General features: G+C 33.8%; 1 protein-coding gene across 4 annotated transcripts in view; it reads right to left on the minus strand.

Moving 5' to 3' along the window:
* Positions 1 to 15,048, minus strand: part of LOC136041862 (rap guanine nucleotide exchange factor 1-like) — a 160,724-nt gene that overhangs the window by 64,469 nt on the left and 81,207 nt on the right. For all 4 annotated transcript variants that reach the window (XM_065726637.1, XM_065726641.1, XM_065726638.1 and 1 more), the window contains 2 exons: positions 6,376 to 6,475; positions 115 to 307 (listed from right to left, as the gene is read on the minus strand). In XM_065726637.1, coding sequence (XP_065582709.1) covers positions 115 to 307; positions 6,376 to 6,475 — 293 coding nt within the window. The remainder of the gene's footprint in view (positions 1 to 114; positions 308 to 6,375; positions 6,476 to 15,048) is intronic.

Here is a 15,048-nt window from a genome sequence, read left to right on the forward strand (position 1 = left end):
TTATTTTGCCTAATTGCACGTGAAACTACTGAAAATGGCCGTGTACTTTTCTGGAGAAGGATAAGCGATTTAGATATAAGTGATAAATAAGTAAGACAATATCAAAGTCAGTACCTTTCCAAGTAGTCACTGGTAAAAGTTCCGATATCACTTGATAATAAAGCAGAACTAAACGTTGCAACAGATCGCTGACTGTACAATCTGGTTTTGGCTGACTGCTTACACAAATTATAAACAGAATGTCGTACAAACTCGGCATTCGATGAAATAGAGTAATCTCCAGGCATTACATTCATGTAGCAATCGACTACGAAGCAATATTAGTTAGGTACATAAATTATACAGAATATTAACAAACACCCTGCGTTATATATATATATATATATATATATATATATATATATATATATATATATATATATATATATATATATATATATATATATATATATATATATATATATATATATATATATATATATATATATATATATATACACATATATATATATATATGTATATATATATATATACTAGCTGTTGGGGTGGCGCTTCGCGCCACCCAAACACCTAGTTGGTGGGGCGCCCCCCCAAGCCCCCCCGCGCGCGTAAGTCGTTACGCGCCATATTAGTTACGCGCCATTGTAGTTGTGTCCCTGTGTCCCACCTGTGAATATAGATAGATTTATATATGTGTTTCAAACTACGTAAAAATTGCGAATATACAACATTCTTGGCTTTCCCATTGTCTGTCCATATACAAAGCCGTATGTACTAATAATGACGTCATATGCAAACGCTCTTTTTACAAACAAACAAACATGCATACACACAACTCGTTTTTATATAGATAGATAGATAGATAGATACAATACAAATTAACTACGTAAAACTTGTGAATATACAACAGTCTTCGCTGTCCCATTGTCTGTGCGTATAAATAGATTGTCAGGTTTACCGACCCTCAAAGATGCAACATACAATTGTACATTGGTAAAGCAATCTGTATTAAGATCTATACCGCATTTTTCTAGTGATTGCCCTTGAGCTTTGTTGATGGTGGTAGCAAATGCTAATCGAATTGGGAATTGCAATCTTTTAAATTGAAAAAGCAGATCCGTTGGAATCATGGGAATGCGAGGAATAAGAACAGCCTCACCCTCATAAGGCCCTGTCAAGATTGTGGCCTCTATTAGGTTTTCCATTGTTTTTTTTACGGCAAGTCGCGTGCCATTGCAAAGCTTTGGTGGGTTGATATTTCTTAAAAGTATTATTGGTACGCCTATTTTTAGTTGTAGCACGTGTGGTGGAAACCCTGAAGGATCTATGGAATTTAAAAATTCAGATGGATAATTAACCGCTTCATTTGGTTCCAAAATAAAAATTAACTGCGTAAAACTTGCGAATATACAACATTCTTCGCTGTCCAATTGTCGCTGCATATTAATAGATTGTCAGGTTTACCGACCCTCGAACATGCAACGTACAATTGTCCATGGGAAAAACAATCAGTATTAAGATCTATACCACATTTTTCTAATGATTGACCTTGAGCTTTGTTAATGGTGATTGCAAATGCTAATCGAATTGGGAATTGCAATCTTTTAAATTGAAAAGGCAGATCCGTTGGAATCATGGGAATGCGAGGAATAAGAACAGCCTCACCCTCAAAAGGCCCTGTCAAGATTGTGGCCTCTATTAGGTTTTCCATTGTTTTTTTTACGGCAAGTCGAGTGCCATTGCAAAGCTTTGGTGGGTTTATATTTCTTAAAAGTATTATTGGTACGCCTATTTTTAGTTGTAGCACGTGTGGTGGAAACCCTGAAAGATCTATGGAATTTAAAAATTCAGATGGATAATTAACCGCTTCATTTGGTTCCAAAACTGTGTCGACTGACTTGTAAAGGACTGCCTGGTCTCGAATCTTGGTCAAAACAATATTGTTGATTTCGTGGACGTCTATATTTTTGGGTGCAAGAATCGCTCTTTCACTTAGCCATTTATTATTTTTATAATTTTTTAGAATATTCGGAAATACTTTTTCAATCAATTCATTTTTGGACGTCACTAAATTACAGAAATCAGCAGGTAGTTGTATACGTCCTGAAATTGAATCTACTGGGAGCTTTCCGTTTCCCATTGCCAGCAATTGATCTGAAAATGTTTGACCAGAGTCATCGTTTTGCAATCGGACACGCATATTTGTAGTTAATTTTAATGTTTTTACGTGTGCCCATAAATTAGAATTTTTCAGGCAAGCCAAACAGCTTCATTACTGCTTATGTATCTTCCAGCCTGATATTGTACGATTTCATCGAAATCTTTGATTTCGGGCTGCAAGCCAAAAACTGCCATGTCACTGCCTTTGTTGACGTATTTGCATATGTATTTGATTGCCTTTACGGAGTTACAGTATTCAACGTTTATGTGTGCATTAAATGTTTTTGATAATAATGGGGAATATGGAACAACCCACTGGTTATCTACTTCGATGGTGGTACCGTTACGTTTCTTTATTATTGCTGTTTTACCGCCATCTTCAGTAGATCTTCTTCTATATTGTGGGTAACCATCATTGCCAGTAATTGTGTTTGATACTAAAAGTCGAGGATATTGCTTTGTGCACCTTCCTTTGGCCATGCATGGTGAATTTTCGTTCAGTGCACCGCAAGGTCCATGTATCATATTTTTTACAATAATATCATGTAACCCCTTATCGACATTTTTATCAGGTATTTCAGCGGAAATCACATCATCAATTTCGTTCGAAGTAATTTTTTTATGTAGCCAGATTAGTATATGTGTGTGTGGCAAACCTCGTTTTTGCCATTCCACTGAGTACATCCAGCATCGCACTGACCCAAACACTTCAAGTTTTACAATGTAGTTTATCAGTGATTTCAACTTTTGCCGGAAGACACGGGCCGTAATGTCATGCCTATGAACCGCCGATTGTCCTTGAAGTAAAAGCTGCAGTATCTCGTCCCAAGATTGATTACATGTAAATGTAATAAATAAATCTGGACGACCATAGAGACGAACATACGCAATAGCATCTTGAGCATATTCATGCATATGACGGGGACTGCCAGCATATGACGAAGGTAAAATTGTTAATCTTCCAACGTTTGTGGTATTACCGTCATTTATAACTGCATCTCGCAAATGAATGTATTGTTCAGAGCGGAGCTTGGTCTGATTCAGGCGGATATATAGCAAACGTTCTGATTCAATTTTAGCATACATATCAACGACGAATTGGTGAAACAATTCACGGCATTTTAAAATATAATTTTCTTCATCCTGCCGAATCATTAGTCTATAGGAATAATAATGCATTGCATTGCATTTATTATTCATTTCTTTGTTAGTGGCTGGATTCATAAATTTAATATTAAAGTGATAGCCGTCGGCTCCATCCCAAAAAATGATAGGATATTGTAGGGCATCGTAGCATCGATGAGTTTCAGCAATTCTTAACAACTGAGCGTTTCGCTTATGAAGAATAATATCTCGAGGTAAAAACTGATCACCGACCATAACGATTACCACTTCGTCGATAGTTGGAGCATTGTATCTACGCACATGTTGGCCAGGAGGCGTTTTGTCAGCGGAAATAACAATTTTATGCGTATCAGTAGGCATCAAATCGATGGCTGTTTTGAACAGACGCACTAAATTATTATTTTCGTGGAAAAGATGTTGCAATTGGGAAACGATTGTCCTTTCAACGTTGGGAGAAATTTAGCAACGTGCATTCAATTCAGAATTTCTATCACTGATGAAGTACAATTGTAAAAATTTATGATTCTCGCCTGAGAATGGTAGAAGGGACCCTGCTCTATGATAAATTTGCCCTTTTACTTTGAAAGTAGACATAAATTGATCTGGATTTTCGATTTGGGCTCAAACGACGTCATTTGGAAACATGAGTTGTATTTTCTGATTTTTGACAAAAAACGCTTAGATTCTGACGTAGTTCCAGTAAGGAAAGTCTTCAATGGCTCTGGTGGTGCAGCCAATAGAGGAAGTTTAACTTTTCCTGAGGCGCAACACATTCCCATTGTTTCACCATTGAATTTCAAGGCCTTGCAATAGGGACAAATTTTAGACATTGTCCCGATTTGAACACATCTACTCAAGCTATAATCATCGACTGGGTTGTACCTGAATGCCAGGCGATAACTTTCAGGTTGCTCTGATTCCTCGGCACGCTTTCTTTTCTTACTTTCTCTATCAGCAGCAAGCCTGATTTCTTGCTGTTCTTGTGATTCCTCGGCACGCTTTCTTTTCTTACTTTCTCTATCAGCAGCAAGCCTGATTTCTTGCTGTTCTTGTAATTCCTCGGCACGCCTTCTTTTTCCACTTTCTCTTTTAGCAGCAAGTCTGCTTCCGCGTTGCTCTGGTAGTTCCTCGGCACGCTTTCTGTTCTTTCTTTCTCTATCAGCCTCAAGCCTGTTTCCTTGCTGTTCTTTTGATTCCTCGGCACGCTTTCTGTTCTTTCTTTCTCTATCAGCCTCAAGCCTGTTTCCTTGCTGTTCTTTTGATTCCTCGGCACGCCTTCTTTTTTCACTTTCTCTTTTAGCAGCAAGTCTGCTTTCGCGTTGCTCTGGTAGTTCCTCGGCACGCTTTCTTTTCTGACTTTCTCTATCAGCAGCAAGTTTTTTGGCATAGACTCTTTGAGCATCTTCATCGGCTTTTGCCATGGTAAGTTCATCAGTCATTGTAAACTTAAACATTAATAGATTTCTACGTGAACATATGTCTTAAATATCTTGAATGACGTCACCGTCAAAGCAAAAATGACGACAACTAATTTCATGACGTCAGTCAATACAGAAACATGACGTCACCTGATCCACAGACAGACACACAGACAGACAACTTATTTTTATATATATAGATATATATATATATATATATATATATAAAATGTTTTTCACTTATAGGCACGACCAAGGAAAGGACGTGAGGGGATTAGAACCCCCCGTCTAGCGGTCTAAAAAAAATTTCTTGATTATTCGACACATGGTGTTCAACTAATTTTCATTTATTTCATTCATTTTACGTATTTATAAAAAAAATTTAACTCCAAATTTTTTTTCGCTATTATTTTCAAGAATTGATTTTGTTTTTATTTATATTTTACTATTTTACAAAAAAATGTAATTTATTTTGCTAATACTAAGTTTAATTTTATGTGTTTTAAAACTCAGAATCCTCTTGTTTTAAGGTTTCTGCTACCAATGTTTAAAAATCTTCGAACAGGAGCCCACAGCAATGGCAGCAGTCAAGTGGGGCTCTAAAATATGTACTTTTTAAAACATTTTGGAATTTATGCTAGAGGATTTTCGAGGAACTACCTATGAACAGTTAGGGATAACTTTTTGAATTAACGTTAGTCAAACAATGCATTATGCAATTAATTCGATTACATCTCAATTTGAAAAACTAACATGGATAGTTTACGGTTTACAAATGAAATATATATCTTATGTTCCCAAAAATGATGAGGGTGGGTTAAAACTATACTTAGTTGCTGAAAGTTATGTTTTTTAGCAGTCATTCCAGGGTCTACTGAAAGGCAGATTTACCTAAAATGGATTGGGAAGAGACAATAAAGAGGGTTTAAAGGAAAGAGAAACCACGCGCAATAAAGTAAAGGGTGAAGTTTCAAAGGAGATTAGGGGAAGAGGGGCTTGCGTATCTTCGTTTTGCCTCATACACCTGAGAAAAAAGACGAATTGAAAATTTAAGTACCAGTGAAAAATCTTAAAACTACGTGATTTGACTGGAAATTACTGATTTATCAGGATATTATACCAGATATCCCTTGAAGTAGCACTTTTCTGAATAGTCACACTAACTTCAGCGCCATTTTCAATCTCGGAAGCAATCCTAAAAGTGTCTTCGGACAGGGACAAGAAGACTCACTGACTATTTATTTGGATATTATTAATAGATTCTAGAGATAACAAAATCTTATAGTAATTTTGTTACCAGAAGCAATTAATATGTGACCTTTTGGTATTCTGTTTCATTTCTAGTTAATTTACCTATTCATAACCGTTAAGCAACATTTTGTAGACAGCTCCTAACCGCAGAGCGACAGAAAACACGGAGACCAAAACAAAACTTTTGAGGATAGACATCCGTAAAAAGCACTCTACAGGGTAATCTTTTTGTCAACGTTTTAATAGCATATGGAAGAGGTATAAGCTAAAGTCATTCAAGAGGAACAAAAAGAAACGGGAAGTACATCCTACTTACTTTCTTCTTTTGTGGAACAGAAGATGGAAGAGGAGGAAGCTATCGTAAGACTGTCGGGGGGAACAAAAAGTAAACTAAGCACTAGAGCAAAGATAAACAACTTACTTGCTTTCTTCTTTGGTGGAAGAGGAGGGGGTTTCAAGTCCAATCGAAAATCTACTTGATTTCTGACAATTGGCTCACCTATATTATTTTGAACACATACCTAGAATAAAACTACGATCAGTATTAGCTAACATGATTTAATATACAAGAACGTTAAAATAATAATAGAACAAAGCATATTTTCTAGACAGGTTAACCCGATTCATTGTTCATGTTATTCATGATTGTTTCATGTGATTCATGATTCATGTGATTCATGATTTTTTCATGTGATTCGTGATTCAAATTTTCCTGTTGACGTGATTCAAATCAATCCCATGCACCTAAGTCTCGTACTCACTCGACAGACTATTTTTGGAGTAAGGAGTTCAATTAAAAAAAAAATGAAGTGAAAATCGTCAAATTAAATTCAAAATATAAACAAAGATATGCTTCAAAGTACTTTCTTTGATACTAATTTTGATAATAGTCTTGTACATTGTTTCTTCTAAACTAAATGATATATCCCCAAAATTCTTACTTCATACATTGTAAGAGCTGCTTTAACCTCGATTGCATGAATGGGCATATGTAAACAATGGGCAAATTGTATAAATTACAATCCATGTCCCAGGGGCTGCACGAGTCATGTCATACCCAGAGAGAATTATTAGACCTTTCAAATAAGCTGAAAAAATTCATTCCAAAATTTGATCGGATGTCTCTGGAGGAAGGGTACCAAAAAGGGAAGTGAAGGAGGGGAGGAGTGTTGGCTGTCCTCAAATGTTCCTTCAATGCCCTCGAAAGAGCACTAGAGTGCTCTCAACACCCGATCGTATGAACCATCTCCAAAGTTTCTACAACAAATACTTACAAATAAATTTATATATAGATATATATATATATATATATATATATATATATATATATATATATATATATATAATTCCCTAAGCCTTACAGGGATCAACAAATTGAACATTCCCCAAAATTTTCATGGACGTTTCAACTCAAAAAACTAATCTGTTCCTTGTGATCAAGTTCACCAGCCCCCAGAAACTTTCCTAAAAGTTTGAATTTAATACCTAAAGCTATCCCAGATATATTGCAGACTTGGCCTTTGACAACTGTATTGCAAACAAAATCTTTTGATTTAGTTCAACGTCCCTCTTAACATACCTGAGAAGTTTCAACTTAATTTCCAAAACCCTGCCAGAGATTTTTCAGACACATTCCCTTGACAGCTTGTATTTATGTGGTGTTTTTGGATTTATTGCTACTCACCCATAAGCTAACTTGACTTCACTTGACTTGATTTATTGACAAAAAAAAGACAATACATATACTTATTCCCGTACTGCCAATATACTAAAGGCTATAAATAGCCAACACGGGGATTTGAGAAATCAACCATTCGATAAAAATATCACGATAACTAGCCCTGAAAGTTCCAACTTGATACCCTTAACTGTTTCTAAGATAATGTAAATACAACCTTTTGACAACCCTGATTCACATAGCATGTTTTAATTTGGTTTAACATCCCCCTAGGCATCTCTCTAAGGTCTTTCGATTCTCCACAAGCGATGACACAGAAAAATGAAGTAAGAAAAAGAGAAGATACATCACTACTTCACATGAGGAAAGGCATTTTCAATAATACCCTAAAGATAATTAAAACTTTTCCTATAAAGAAGTTTTGAAAGAAAAGTAAACATCGACCATGACTATTGAAAAAAAAACTAATGAAACTAGGCGTACTGTTTAATATATACTGTTATTAATTCCTGAAAAACTCTGCAATTATGGATAGTTTAAAGTTGAAAAAAAAAATTTAAGTAAAGCGCACATGACTTTTTGGCTTTTAAGAGTCTAACGGGGCCTTATCAAAGGCCAAAACTTGTTCATGGGAATTTCTATTCGTTTGAAGTCAGATTCAATTGTATATTTTAAGTTTTGTTTGTTTTGGGTTTTATTTATTCATTGATAAGTATTTGATATTTTATTTAGGGTCATTTTTATTATGGTCATCTTTGGATAAACATGGCTCTTTAATTTTAGTTGAAAAATCCCTTTTTTGTAAATAATTTTTATAAATTAATTTTTATTAATTTTTTATTGACATTGTCTTTTTTATTCGCTATTAGATCATGATTAAGATAAGTTTAGATATGATTATAAATTTTATTGTTTATGAATTATTCACTATTAGAACATGAATTAAGATATGTTTATATTTATGATGAATCAACTATGCTTATAATTTTTCTTTTGCTTTTGCTACATAAGAATTATAATTTTGACCTGCTTATTGTATTACTGACAAAATTTTCGGTACAAATTTTAACGGTACTTGTACTATGTAGCTTAAAATAAATCGATAGAAAATTTATCAATTTTTTTTTTTGCTTTTGCTACATAAGAATTATAATTTTGACCTGCTTATTGTAATACAGACAAAATTTTCGGTACAAATTTTAACGATACTTGTACTATGTAGCTTACAATAAATCGATAGAAATTTATCATTTTTTTTTGCTTTTGCTACATAAGAATTATAATTTTGACCTGTTTATTGTATTACAGACAAAATTTTCGGTACAAATTTTAACGATACTTGTACTATGTAGCTTTACATAAATCGATAGAAGGCACATTATTCCAATCATTGAGTTGAAAACCTGTATAGCGAAGTGGCCTTAGAAAAGAAAATAATACATGAAAGTCACTTCACTCTTTACTTTTAGCACTGCTTATGATACCCAAGAAGAGAAACAGCAAAGGGTTTTACAAAACATACACGGTTCAAATATGATAAAGATGACTAGTGGGGAAGGCGAGATTTGTGAAATGCTTGTCCGTTTTCACAGCCCCTGACTAATACCTGAACGTTCTGATAACATGGAGAAACATAAAATGTTCAAAATATCATAAAAAAGAAAATATAATATACTTATTCACTAAATAGCTGAAGGTAACATGAGCATGGGAGTGTTTAAAAAAAAGAAGACACAAAACAATGATCAAAAACAAATAAATAGCAACACAAAAATTTAAAGCAGCAAGTGCTGCTTCAAGGTCAATAGATTAATATTAGTCAAAAAAAATTTTTGAGTGTCAAGAATCAGTTTGTATGGCTCCTGATTATAATAGTCACCGTTAATAGAGAATATATCCATTAAAAAATATAAATGGTTGGTACATTCAAAAACATTCACAGGCAATTACCTACAATAAACTACATCAAACGTTCAATATTTTTTGAGGTTTTAAATATCTAATTTTAACATTTAAATATTTAAATTTAAATTCATATTTAAATTTAATTAAAAGTAAACAAAAATACCAAGTAAAATAACGGACAAATGATGTGCAATATATTTTGGTACAAGAGACTGGGTAAGTCATTAATTGTGGACAAATCTTTTTTACTTGTCAAAGTATAATGACTGGTTTTTCAGTTGATATTTCTTTAAATTAATATTTAAATTAAATTAAAAGTAAATTAAATTGCCGAGAAAAATAACGGAAAAACGATCTCCAATATCTCTCGGTACTAGAGACTGGGTAAGTCATTAATTGTGGACAATCCTTTTTTTTAATTGTCAAAGTATAGTGACTGGTTCTTCAGTTGATATTTCTTTAAATTAATATTTAAATTAAAAGTAAATTAAATTGCCGAGCAAAATAACGGAAAAGCGATCTGCAATATCTCTCGGAACTAGACTGGGTAAGTCATTAATTGTGGACAATTCTTTTTTACTTGTTAAAGTATAGTGACTGGTTCTTCAGTTTATATTTCTTTAAATTAACATTTAAATTAAATTAAAAGTACATTAAAATGCCGAGTACAATAACGGAGAAATGATCTCCGATATATCTCGGTACTAGAGGCTGGGTAAATCATTAATTGTAAACAATTATTTTTTATTTGTCGGAGTCTAGAGACTGGTTCTTCAGTAGGCCTAATAAGAAGGGTCGGGTAATAAGGTCGAAAAGTGTGTAAAGGTCAACTTTGTAAAATGCTTGAATAATTTAATAGCATTTGACTTGCACTTGAACTTTCTTAAAACGTAAAGACAGCTTTTGACAAAACTTACAGTGTTAGGAATATCAGGAAAGTGACTAGCATTAAACAGTGAGCAAGAGACGTTGTCGTACACAGATCCACGCTTAATTACATTTGACTTGACTTTTAATTACATTTGACTTTTTAATAGCATTTGACTTGCACTTGAACTTTCTTAAAAGGTAAAGACAGCTTTTGACAAAACTTACAGTATTAGGAATATCAGGAAAGTGACTAGCATTAAACAGTGAGCAAGAGACGTTGTCGTACACAGATCCACGCTTAATTACATTTGACTTGACTTTTAATTACATTTGACTTTTTAATAGCATTTGACTTGCACTTGAACTTACTTAAAACGTAAAGACAGCTTTTGACAAAACTTACAGTGTTAGGAATATCAGGAAAGTGACAAGCATTAAACAGTGAGCAAGAGACGTTGTCGTACACAGATCCACGCTTAATTACATTTGACTTGACTTTTAATTACATTTGACTTTTTAATAGCATTTGACTTGCACTTGAACTTTCTTAAAACGTAAAGACAGCTTTTGACAAAACTTACAGTGTTAGGAATATCAGGAAAGTGACAAGCATTAAACAGTGAGCAAGAGACGTTGTCGTACACAGATCCACGCTTAATTACATTTGACTTGACTTTTAATTACATTTGACTTTTTAATAATATTTGACTTGCACTTGAACTTTCTTAAAACGTAAAGACAGCTTTTGACAAAACTTACAGTGTTAGGAATATCAGGAAAGTGACTAGCATTAAACAGTGAGCAAGAGACGTTGTCGTACACAGATCCACGCTTAATTACATTTGACTTGACTTTTAATTACATTTGACTTTTTAATAATATTTGACTTGCACTTGAACTTTCTTAAAACGTAAAGACAGCTTTTGACAAAACTTACAGTGTTAGGAATATCAGGAAAGTGACTAGCATTAAACAGTGAGCAAGAGACGTTGGCGTACACAGATCCACGCTTAATTACATCTGAATTGACTTTTAATTACATTTGACTTTTTAATAGCATTTGACTTGCACTTGAACTTTCTTAAAACGTAAAGACAGCTTTTGACAAAACTTACAGTGTTAGGAATATCAGGAAAGTGACTAGCATTAAACAGTGAGCAAGAGACGTTGTCGTACATAGATCCACGCTTAATTACATTTGACTTGACTTTTAATTACATTTGACTTTTTAATAATATTTGACTTGCACTTGAACTTTCTTAAAACGTAAAGACAGCTTTTGACAAAACTTACAGTGTTAGGAATATCAGGAAAGTGACTAGCATTAAACAGTGAGCAAGAGACGTTGTCGTACACAGATCCACGCTTAATTACATTTGACTTGACTTTTAATTACATTTGACTTTTTAATAGCATTTGACTTGCACTTGAACTTTCTTAAAACGTAAAGACAGCTTTTGACAAAACTTACAGTGTTAGGAATATCAGGAAAGTGACTAGCATTAAACAGTGAGCAAGAGACGTTGTCGTACACAGATCCACGCTTAATTACATTTGACTTGACTTTTAATTACATTTGACTTTTTAATAATATTTGACTTGCACTTGAACTTTCTTAAAACGTAAAGACAGCTTTTGACAAAACTTACAGTGTTAGGAATATCAGGAAAGTGACTAGCATTAAACAGTGAGCAAGAGACGTTGTCGTACACAGATCCACGCTTAATTACATTCGACTTGACTTTTAATTACATTTGACTTTTTAATAGTATTTGACTTGCACTTGAACTTTCTTAAAACGTAAAGACAGCTTTTGACAAAACTTACAGTGTTAGGAATATCAGGAAAGTGACTAGCATTAAACAGTGAGCAAGAGACGTTGTCGTACACAGATCCACGCTTAATTACATTTGACTTGACTTTTAATTACATTTGACTTTTTAATAGCATTTGACTTGCACTTGAACTTTCTTAAAACGTAAAGACAGCTTTTGACAAAACTTACAGTGTTAGGAATATCAGGAAAGTGACTAGCATTAAACAGTGAGCAAGAGACGTTGTCGTACACAGATCCACGCTTAATTACATTTGACTTGACTTTTAATTACATTTGGATTTTTAATAGCATTTGACTTGCACTTGAACTTTCTTAAAACGTAAAGACAGCTTTTGACAAAACTTACAGTGTTAGGAATATAAGGAAAGTGACTAGCATTAAACAGTGAGCAAGAGACGTTGTCGTACACAGATCCACGCTTAATTACATTTGACTTGACTTTTAATTACATTTGGATTTTTAATAGCATTTGACTTGCACTTGAACTTTCTTAAAACGTAAAGACAGCTTTTGACAAAACTTACAGTGTTAGGAATATCAGGAAAGTGACTAGCATTAAACAATGAGCAAGAGACGTTGTCGTACACAGATCCACGCTTAGTTACATTTGATTTGGCTTTTAATTACATTTGATTTTTAATAGCATTTGACTTGCACTTGAACTTTCTTAAAACGTAAAGACAGCTTTGACAAAACTTACAGTGTTAGGAACATCAGGAAAGTGACTAGCATTAAACAGTGAGCAAGAGACGTTGTCGTACACAGATCCACGCTTAATTACATTTGACTTGACTTTTAATTACATTTGGATTTTTAATAGCATTTGACTTGCACTTGAACTTTCTTAAAACGTAAAGACAGGTTTTGACAAAACTTACAGTGTTAGGAATATCAGGAAAGTGACTAGCATTAAACAGTGAGCAAGAGACGTTGTCGTACACAGATCCACGCTTAATTACATTTGACTTGACTTTTAATTACATTTGGATTTTTAATAGCATTTGACTTGCACTTGAACTTTCTTAAAACGGAAAGAAAGCTTTTGACAAAACTTACAGTGTTAAGAATATCAGGAAAGTGACTAGCATTAAACAGTGAGCAAGAGACGTTGTCGTACACAGATCCACGCTTAATTACATTTGACTTGACTTTTAATTACATTTGGATTTTTAATAGCATTTGACTTGCACTTGAACTTTCTTAAAACGTAAAGACAGCTTTTGACAAAACTTACAGTGTTAGGAATATCAGGAAGGTGACTAGCATTAAACAGTGAGCAAGAGACGTTGTCGTACACAGATCCACACTTAATTATATTTGACTTGACTTTTAATTACATTTGACTTTTTAATAGCATTTGACTTGCACTTGAACTTTCTTAAAACGTAAAGACAGCTTTGACAAAACTTACAGTGTTAGGAATATCAGGAAAGTGACTAGCATTAAACAGTGGGCAAGAGACGTTGTCGTACACAGATCCACGCTTAATTACATTTGACTTGACTTTTAATTACATTTGACTTTTTAATAGCATTTGACTTGCACTTGAACTTTCTTAAAACGTAAAGACAGCTTTTGACAAAACTTACAGTGTTAGGAATATCAGGAAAGTGACTAGCATTAAACAGTGAGCAAGAGACGTTGTCGTACACAGATCCACGCTTAATTACATTTGACTTGACTTTTAATTACATTTGACTTTTTAATGACTTGCACTTGAATTATTTGACTTGCACTTGAACTTTCTTAAAACGTAAAGACAGCTTTTGACAAAACTTACAGTGTTAGGAATATCAGGAAAGTGACTAGCATTAAACAGTGAGCAAGAGACGTTGTCGTACACAGATCCACGCTTAATTACATTCGACGTGACTTTTAATTACATTTGACTTTTTAATAGTATTTGACTTGCACTTGAACTTTCTTAAAACGTAAAGACAGCTTTTGACAAAACTTACAGTGTTAGGAATATCAGGAAAGTGACTAGCATTAAACAGTGAGCAAGAGACGTTGTCGTACACAGATCCACGCTTAATTACATTTGACTTGACTTTTAATTACATTTGACTTTTTAATAGCATTTGACTTGCACTTGAAGTTTCTTAAAACGTAAAGACAGCTTTTGACAAAACTTACAGTGTTAGGAATATCAGGAAAGTGACTAGCATTAAACAGTGAGCAAGAGACGTTGTCGTACACAGATCCACGCTTAATTACATTTGACTTGACTTTTAATTACATTTGGATTTTTAATAGCATTTGACTTGCACTTGAACTTTCTTAAAACGTAAAGACAGCTTTTGACAAAACTTACAGTGTTAGGAATATCAGGAAAGTGACTAGCATTAAACAGTGAGCAAGAGACGTTGTCGTACACAGATCCACGCTTAATTACATTTGACTTGACTTTTAATTACATTTGGATTTTTAATAGCATTTGACTTGCACTTGAACTTTCTTAAAACGTAAAGACAGCTTTTGACAAAACTTACAGTGTTAGGAATATCAGGAAAGTGACTAGCATTAAACAATGAGCAAGAGACGTTGTCGTACACAGATCCACGCTTAATTACATTTGATTTGACTTTTAATTACATTTGATTTTTAATAGCATTTGACTTGCACTTGAACTTTCTTAAAACGTAAAGACAGCTTTGACAAAACTTACAGTGTTAGGAACATCAGGAAAGTGACTAGCATTAAACAGTGAGCAAGAGACGTTGCCGTACACAGATCCACGCTTAATTACATTTGACTTGACTTTTAATTACATTTGGATTTTTAATAGCATTTGACTTGCACTT

This window comes from Artemia franciscana, unplaced genomic scaffold, assembly GCF_032884065.1.
Source record: "Artemia franciscana unplaced genomic scaffold, ASM3288406v1 PGA_scaffold_47, whole genome shotgun sequence".
Classification (NCBI taxonomy): domain Eukaryota; kingdom Metazoa; phylum Arthropoda; class Branchiopoda; order Anostraca; family Artemiidae; genus Artemia; species Artemia franciscana.